The sequence below is a fragment of the Talpa occidentalis genome, unplaced genomic scaffold (assembly GCF_014898055.3).
Source record: "Talpa occidentalis isolate TD23 unplaced genomic scaffold, MPIMG_talOcc4v2.1 talOcc4.7, whole genome shotgun sequence".
Taxonomy (NCBI): Eukaryota; Metazoa; Chordata; class Mammalia; order Eulipotyphla; family Talpidae; genus Talpa; species Talpa occidentalis.
This window is the reverse complement of record NW_023605083.1, coordinates 118718917-118727649: the sequence shown is the minus strand read 5'-3', so window position 1 is coordinate 118727649 and position 8733 is coordinate 118718917. Positions and strand designations below refer to the sequence as shown.

Below are 8733 nucleotides of genomic sequence, written 5' to 3'. Positions count from 1 at the left end.
CCAGAGCCCCTTTTATCTTGGGATCTCCCAGGCCAGGCAGAGCTCTAATTACCCCATCACCCCCCCTGGCCCCGCCGGTTTCCCCGCTGTCATTAGCTCAGTTTTACCAGCGGGGGCCACAGCCTTCCCACGGCTCCCAGGGCGGGGCCCTATCTCCACTGTCGGCTCTTGGGGAGGGGTGTGTGTGTGTGTGTGTGTGTGTGTGTGTGTTAAGGGAAGCTACTCTATCAATCACCCAGTTTATACTGGGCAGATCACTCGCTTAGTGTGGGGATCTGACCAACAGCCTACCTGAGTTGGGCTGTCCTTGCTCATCTTAGTCTCAGCCACCTGCTTCCTCAGGTCTGTTGGAGTCTCTTCTCTTACTGGGGGTGTGTGTGGGGGGTTTGTAATGTGGGGTGGAGGGGAGGTGCCTTGTGAGTCACCTGGGTGAGAAGGGCAGCTGGTCTGAAACCCAGGGGATGCAGAGTGGAATGGTGGCCATGAGGGGTGTGCAGCGGGCCACAGGAGCCTGCAGTGTGCAGTGGTGGCTGCAGCAGTGGCAGTGCAAGCGGCAGTGTGCCGAGTCAGCATGCAGTAAGCGAACCTGTGGGTTCAGCCTGAGCTGGCAGTGGACATGCAACAGCTGCAGTGTGGGGCCGGAGGCTGCTGCTTCGTGCAGAGCCAGGACAGTGTACAATGCTAGGTGCATTGAGGATGGCTATCTGCCACCTCCCTGGTGATCAGGCTGAAACCCTGGGGAGCAGGGCTGCGGTGTGTATGCGGTGCTCAGGGTATGCGCTCTACTTTGTGTGGAAATAGTCCCTGGGGATAGGGCTGCCCAAGGAGTTGGGAGAGAATCCCAGTGCATGAGACATTAATGAGAAAAGCCACATTTGTACTCTGCACCCTTCAGTGGGCAATGGAGAGGTCTGGCAGTGATCTGGATTAGGGCAGGGCATTGGAGTTGAGAGGGGAGATGAAAGTACTGTGGTTTTCTCTCCCCTCCATTCTGGCTCTCCCTATCACATCTCTGTTGGATGAAAAGCCCTAAAGCTTTGGGCGGGAGGGGGGGGGGCGGGGAAGGAGGATACTTTTTGAAATCCCAGACCCAGAGCCATAGAAATGAAGTGCCTCCAGATCCACCTTTCCTCCAGGGCCAGAGGGGGACACCTTAAGTGCAAAGACAAGACTTCGCCTTTCTCATCTTCTCACCTATCTCCTGCTCCTTGGCTCCCGAAATGGACTGGTAACAGACCCCAGCAAGGGCAAAGTGAAAGGCACACTGTCTCCAAGCAGACATCTCACCAGATCCAGGATCCAGGCCAGGTCCAGGCTTCAAGCCTCTGTCCTGTGTTATGTCACTCCCCATGCACCCCACTACCCTGCCTATCCCCATTTCTCAAAGTTAGCTCTTTTCAGATGCATTTCATGCCCAGTTCCTGTGTTCTCCTCCCCATGAAACCCCCACCCAGGCTGTTTCCTGACAACCCTCTCCTCTCTGCTTCAGGGCTAAGTCCACAGGGACAGCAGGAGGGTGGGGCACAGTGAGGACGGCTAGAGACCCTCCAAGGGATGGTTCCCTCCCTCTTAGATTTTGGTTGCCAAGGAGGCAGCAGGAACAGCTTGTTCTCTGGGCTCCCATCAGAGCAGCTAAGCCCAGGCCCCTCCCTTTCTTCCTTCTTCCTCCTCTCCCTCCCAGTCTGTTGCTAGGAAGCACCCCAATATTTCTCAAGGGTCCCAGCCTTAGAAACAAGGGGATCTAGCTATCTTTCTGAAGTGCTTCCTCCAAATGCCTGGAAGCTAAGACTCCAGACAGCATCCTCCACCCCTGGGGAGAAGCCCTGAGTGGCTGGGAGGACAGGCCCTCTGCCAGCCTGCCCGGGAACTAGCTCTGCGGCCTGGGCCTCAGGAATTCTCCCCTCCATTTCATTTGATCTCCTGGGCTCTGTGTGATGTCAGCAAATGAAGAGGCGTCCAACAGACACCCCTTGACTCTGTAGACACAGTTTCACTTATTGGGGAGCTCTGGAAAGATAGGAAATGGAGATACCACCAGCTATGAGAAGCATTACTCTGATGTTCTCTCCCTAGTGATCTTTCAACTGAGAAAAGATGATGGAGATGGAAGAAAGGAGGAAAGTTTATGGGATTTGGAGATCAAGTGGCTGGCAAAGATGAGAGACTGGGAAATTAGCCAACAATTACCCTGTTAAGAGTAAAGTGGCCACTTAATTCCTCCTATCAATCACCATGGTCCCATTAGGTGCCCTGGTTATGGGTCACAAAAAGGGAGCCAGGGAAAGGAGTCAGGCCTGGCTGAGCCTTGCTTTTAGGGCAAGAAGTGGAAAAAAAGAAACTGATGTCTTCTCCAGGTTTTCTTTCAGGGTTTCTCCCACTTTATTTGTTCATTTGACATACTCTCCCCTCCCCCACCCTGCTTTTTTTGGTAAAGATTTATTTTATTGGACTCCCCTGTTGGTGCAAGGGGTTAAGTCTCAGCACTACGCAGCCACTGTAGCATGAGTTCGATCTCCAGGCCGGGAGCTAATCCACATGGCGCAGCAGACCTCTCCTGTCTCACCTGCTGCTCCCCTCAGCAGTGTATTTCAGTAGATCTGCCTGTTCTGCTCCCCACTCTGTCTCTGGTGAATCCTCTTACCCCTGCACCTCTAGCCTGTACCCCAGTTCTTGTATGCATAACTAATCTTTAAAAAAAAGACTTATTTGGGCCTCCCTGGTGGCGCAGTGGGTTGAGCACAGCGCTCTGAAGCTGTCTGCAGTCTCTGCAGCGCTGGTTCGATTCCAGGCTGGCCAGGGAGATAACCACATGGCCATCAGACCTCTCCTGTCTCGCCCGCTGCTCCCCTCAGCAGTGTACTTCGGTCCGTCTGCCTGTTCTGTTCCCCATTCTGTCTCTGGTGAATCTTCTCACCCCCCACACCTCTGGCCTGTACCCCAGTTCTTGTATAAAAATAAACAAATCTTAAAAAAAAGAGATTTATTTTATTCATTTATTCACCAGAGACAGAGTGGGGAACAGAACAGGCAGATCTACTGAAATACACTGCTGAGGGGAGCAGCACGTGAGACAAGAGAGGTCTGCTGCACCACATGGGTCAGCTCCCTGGCTGAGGATCGAACTGGTGCTATATTGGCTGTGGATAACTTCATAGTGCTGGGACTTAACCCCTTGGGCCAACAGGGAGGTATTTTTATTTTATTTTATTTTATTTTTAGAATTTAATATGCTCCAAGGATCAGATCCCCTAAACTTTCCTAGCTTCTGGTTTTACTTCTGTATAGAACCCCCTCCTCCTGCCATTGTGGCAGGAGAGAAGAGGGGAGGGGAAGGGGGCAGGTCCTGTACCATCAGAGTTTGGGCTTACTGTCCTGCAGCCCTTCCTCTCCAGTGGAAGAGAGGATGGGACAGGCTGGCTTGGAGACTAGGATCTACCTGGGCTGGAAGGGTGGGGGTGGGGGGGCTGGAAGTATGAAGAGAATGTAGGCTTCCCTGCCACCCCTGGCCTTGGCATTAAAGCATCTGGCCTCTTTGGATTGGGAGTGTGGAGAGGGAAGGCATCCTTCAGAGTGTTGGAAAATGGTTCAATTCTGAGAATGGGTTCAAATTCTGCCTTCCACCATCCTGGCTGGACTGTTTCTGGACCTCCAGAAAGGGAGTGGGGACAGTTGAAAAACAAAGAAGGCAACTGGAGGGGACCTGGGCCTGTGCCTGAGATAGGGCCAGCCCTACCTAGGCCTCTCCCTCACCCTCTCTTCCCCCAGATAGATGGAAAGCAGGGATTCCATGTGGGCACTGGCAGGGGGAAGGGAACGGGGCTGGAGCCCGCTATGTATCACTGTGTGGAGGGACTGTCTCTCCCCATCCACCTGCTGCCAATGCACTCTCCGTAGTGGGGAGGGGGCCAGGCAGGCTTCCAAAGGGGGGGAAAAAAAGTTCAATAAGGGTAGGGGAATGACTCAGTTTCCCTTGGAGAAAAGGGGAGGTGAAGCCCTCTGTGCCTTTATCCTTACCAAGTGTTTCAGTGTTTCTGGGTTTCTGGGTCTAGACTTGCCACTTTTCCTTACACTTCTAACTAGCCTAGATAAGGAATGTCCTCTTCCCCCTGGGTACTCAAAATGCGGTTTCCCCATCCCATGCCCCACTCCTGTCTAGCTCCTTGGCTGCTCCAAGGCCAGCTTGCCATGTCACTCTGCCTGGCTGGCTTCCACCTGCCCCTTTTCTCCAGCCAGACCAGCCCACTAGAAGAAGAGGCTGGGGTTTGGGGCGAAGAGCGCACAGATGGGGGCTCAGCCTTCATCAGGCTGGGTGAGACGATGATATGGCCAGAAGAAAACAAAGTAAGTGGTGCTTGGAGAGGGGCTATGTGGGGTAAGGGTTTCCTTTTACACCCATGGGGGATGTTAGCCTCTCTTCTCTCACCCTCTAGTGGGGTCTCATGGAGTCCTGTCCTGGTGGTGGGCAATGAGAGAGCTCCAGTGGGTCCTGGGAAGCTCTCATGGTGCAGGGGGGAGAGGTGGTGTGAGAAAAGACTGTCTCTGATATTTACAGACAAGAAAGGCAGGACAGTCAACTTAGACAAATTGAAAATGGCCCTTGCCCAGAGCTAAGGGAGCCCATGTTCTCCGTTAGGGGCCAGTCCTCAGGGGAACCCTGCCAAGCCTAGAGAAGGCACTGCTGGTGGTGGGGAACAAGGAAGGCAGATGACCCGGCTACAAAAGCCATTTCCAAGTGACTGTGAAGTGGGGAGTCTCCCCCCCTCAGATCTGCCAGGCTTCCTGCCAGTGAGGAATAGTTTGAGCTCAGAATATCACTACCCTCAGGGCCCAAACATTCCCTACTCTCATGTGGAGCAGACCCAACACCCACTAACTCAGTCAGGAGCACTGACTGTTGACAGTGTCTCTCCAAGCCAGGCAGTTTGGGCTGTGAGGGCTGGGGAAGGAGCTGCAGGGTCCCAGAATGGCTCAGGTGGGGGACCTGAGGCTGCTGTAACAGGAAAGGATTGAGAGGAGAGGAATGATAGAGTGAGGGGTGTGGGAGAAGAAGGGAGGCCAGGTATGTAAAATTCGCCAGAGAAATTGGTTTGTGGCCATCTTATGTGTGTGTGGGGTGGGGTGGGTGCGAGGGGTTTGGAGGTAAAATGTGAGGAGTCTGGGTTGTCCCTTTTTCCTGCTTTGGAAGTTTTGGCTACACATATTTGGCAGCTGTTTTGTATAAACACAATTTCCCAGCGGTGTCAATTGGGCAGGCACAAAAGGGAACAGAATGGAGGGGGGTGTGGGTGTATAGTCCAGAGGCAGTAATGACCTTACAGGGATGTGATCCAGGCCTCCTCCAGCTGCATGCTCCCCTTCATTTGAAACAGGAGTCTTTGTCTCCCTGTTTAGACTGTATTCCAGATACCCAGGATCTTGTTATTCTTTACCTTAAAGACCATAAGTTTGATTACAGAGGTGGAGTGGGTTGCTTTCCCAAATTCTTCCCCTTGGGAACTGATTTTTTCACTGAAAAGGTGGTCAGAGAATGGTGGTTGGGGAATATGGATGCCGCGTTGACTGAAGGATTGGGGTATCAGGCTCTTTTGGGTATGGGGTAGGGGCTGAAAATAGGGGTGGCAAGACACTGGCTAAAGGTGCCCATGTCTTCTTTTGTCCCTGTATTAGTGTTAGAGAAAGATCTGTCCATGGGGCAGGGCTGTGTGTAGGGAGACGCAGACAGTGCAGCCAGAGGTGGGTAGTATTTGCTTTTGGGCTTCTCCCTGGCAGGGAAAGAAGGGCTTATGCCTGAAGTCCTGGACTTAATTTTCTTAATATGTTTCCAAAGGATAAGTGAGACATCACATTGATTTTGATGATTTTGTTTAAGAATAAATTTATAGGAAATTTATTTGGTAGGAAGAAAATTAGAAGATATAGAGGGTCCCACATGCCTCAATTTCTCTTCTTGTTAACATTAAAAAAAAAGATTTATTTATTTATACATACAAGAGTTGGGGTACAGGCCAGAGGTGTGGGGGGTGAGAGAATTCACCAGAGACAGAGTGGGGAGCAGAACAGACAGACCGACTGAAATACACTGCTGAGGGGAGCAGCAGGGGAGACAGGAGAGGTCTGCTGCACCATGTGGGTTGCTCCCTGGCTGGCCAGGGATGAAACTTGTGCTGCAGAGGCTGTGTATTGCTTCCTAATGCTGTGCATAACACCAGGGAGTACCACTTGTTAACATTTTACACAATATGTACATTTGCTATAATTAATGAACCGTTATTGATACATTAGTATCAACTAAAGTTCATGCTTTTTTTCAGATTTCCTTAGTTTTTACCATTCTTTTTCAGTTCCAGAGTCACATCCAGATACCAGGTTACATTTAGTACCATCCTTAGGTCCTCTTGGCTATGGCAGTTCCTGAGACTGTCCTTGTTTTTGAGAACCTAAATCTCAGTTTCCTTCTTCATTTCCTCCTTACTTCTCCCGCGTGCAGTGCCAGAGATTCTGGGAAGACCCTCAGCTTTGGGAGTCATGTGGTGATGTGTGTGCAACTGACAGCCTCAATGCTCTTTCTGAAAATACGGGCGTGGAATGAGAACTCTGGTAGAGCCAGGGATTTAGGAGAACAAAAACAGGCCAGGAAAGAGAAAGAACCATATTGCTAAAGGAACGCCACACCCTGGCTGTGCCTGCTAACTAGCGGGTAATGAAAGGGTGTCAGAAGAGGATTTAAATGCCCGGACGGCGGTGACGACATCGGGCGACATCTGATTGCGAGGGGCCTTTCGAGACCACCCCTACTCCCGCCCCCATCAGCCCCTGATCTCTATGATGCCTCAAATCCTGTGTGTCGGATCCTAAAGGAGAGAAATAATAAGTTCGCTAGCTTAGTCCCTCAGCTCCCTCGCTAGCCCAGAACAAGGAACTACAATTCCCAGAAGACATCCTGGCGCGACCTGTCTCCTGTTGTATTCCTATTGGCTCATGGTTGCTACTCCCAGCCAATAGAAAATTGTTTCTTTGATAAGTGCCAAGATGGCGATGCCTAGGCTCTAGAACTAGATCGTCCGGTAGGCTTAAATTTGGGGAGATGGTGGATGAAAAGAAAATAGGGAGCTATAGTTTTAAGATTGAGGAAGGTGAAGGGAAATCTGGATTTGGGCTGAGGGACGCAGCCTCAGCCGGTTCCACGGAACTGGAACTGGTTTAACCCCTTGCTGCCCTCTTTACTCTTTGTATCAAGCCTCCTTGACTCCCTCCTCTTAGTGCTCCAGTTCAAGGAAAGATGGTTTAGAAGGGAAGAGCTTGAGAGGACCCTTAACCCGCCCTGTTCGCCTATTTTTCTTTGTAGTACCTCTGCCTGCCTTAAATCTGCCTGCATCTTCTGCCCTCCGTTCAACTATTTCCTCCCCTGTTCTTTCCTCAGAGTCGCCTTTCTCTTTCTCGAGCTAGGTAGCTCCCACCTCATAGCTGACCGCCACCGGCCCTTCCTCCTCAGAGTGAAATCATGAAGGTGGTGAACCTGAAGCAAGCAATTCTACAAGCCTGGAAGGAGCGATGGAGTGACTATCAATGGGCAATCAACATGAAGAAATTCTTTCCCAAAGGAGCTACCTGGGACATTCTCAACCTAGCAGGTCTCAAGTGAAGGAGGAAGGAAGGATGGGAGGGGTAAACCCAGAAAAATTGTACATACTCAGTCTTTCTTTGTTATTACCCTTGCAGAAGCACTGCTGGAGCAGGCCATGATTGGACCTTCCCCCAATCCTCTCATCCTGTCCTACCTGAAGTATGCCATTAGTTCCCAGGTAAACTGCCCATCTTCTCCAGAGAGTGAGGGTTTGAAAGTAAAAGATTTGGAGTGCAATTGCAGCTCATACTTTCTCGGTGAATTAGTTTGAACACATCACTTCTCTGAGCTGTTTTCTCATGAAAATAGTAATACTTGTTGGTTGTGGTGACTATGTCGTTAACTTATTCTTTCAATTAATAGTCATGAATTCTTGTCTGTGGGTTTATAGCTGTGATCAAAACCTGATCCCAACACATAAGGAGTTTTAGTGGGTAATACAGACTGGAAGAAGCAGTCACAGGATGGTTTATGATATGGGTAGGACAGAGTACTATGGGCATACATGGGAAGGACACCTGAATCAGTCTGAGGAATCAGGGAAGGCTTGCTGGAGAAAGTAATGTTTAAATCAAGGCTTGAATGTTTTTTTTTTTTCAATTTTTTGGGGAAGATTTATTTATTTATACAAGAACCGGGGTACAGGCCAGGTGTGCGGGAGTGTGAGAGGATTCACCAGAGACAGAGTGGGGAACAGAACAGGCAGACTGACTGAAATACACTGCTGAGGGGAGCAGCGGGCGAGACAGGAGAGGTCTGCCGTGCCATGTGGGTTTCTCCCTGGCTGCCCGGGATCGAACCTGTGCTGCAGAGGCTGCGGACAGCTTCACCGTGCAGCGCTCAACTGGCTGCGCCACCAGGGAGGCCCCAAAGCCTGAATGCTGACTAGAAGGTAGATTGATGAACGTATACAAAGCAGTATATGTAAAATCTTGGAGGCAAAAGTTACATGATGCTATTTAAGGAAAAAAAACATTATTTTTTGGTATGGCTAGAGAAACAGTTTTGTTCTCAGGACCCTTTTATACACTTACAAATTATAGGCTTTCACAGAGTTTTTGTTTGTATACATTATTATCTCTTTCCATATTTACAGTTTTAGAAATTAA

General features: G+C 50.3%; 1 protein-coding gene across 5 annotated transcripts in view; it reads left to right on the top strand.

Annotated features, from left to right (window-relative positions):
• The window catches only part of MED24 (mediator complex subunit 24), a 32826-nt gene that overhangs the window by 1413 nt on the left and 22680 nt on the right, over positions 1-8733 (top strand). The window contains exons 1-3 of one of the 5 annotated variants that reach the window (XM_037494548.2): positions 7004-7064; positions 7421-7631; positions 7720-7802. In XM_037494548.2, coding sequence (XP_037350445.1) covers positions 7502-7631; positions 7720-7802 — 213 coding nt within the window. In that variant the 5' untranslated portion in view covers positions 7004-7064; positions 7421-7501. Of the gene's footprint in view, positions 1-7003; positions 7065-7420; positions 7632-7719; positions 7803-8733 lie in introns of those variants that run through there. The other 4 variants (XM_037494550.2, XM_037494549.2, XM_037494551.2 and 1 more) reach the window with 4 other exon arrangements.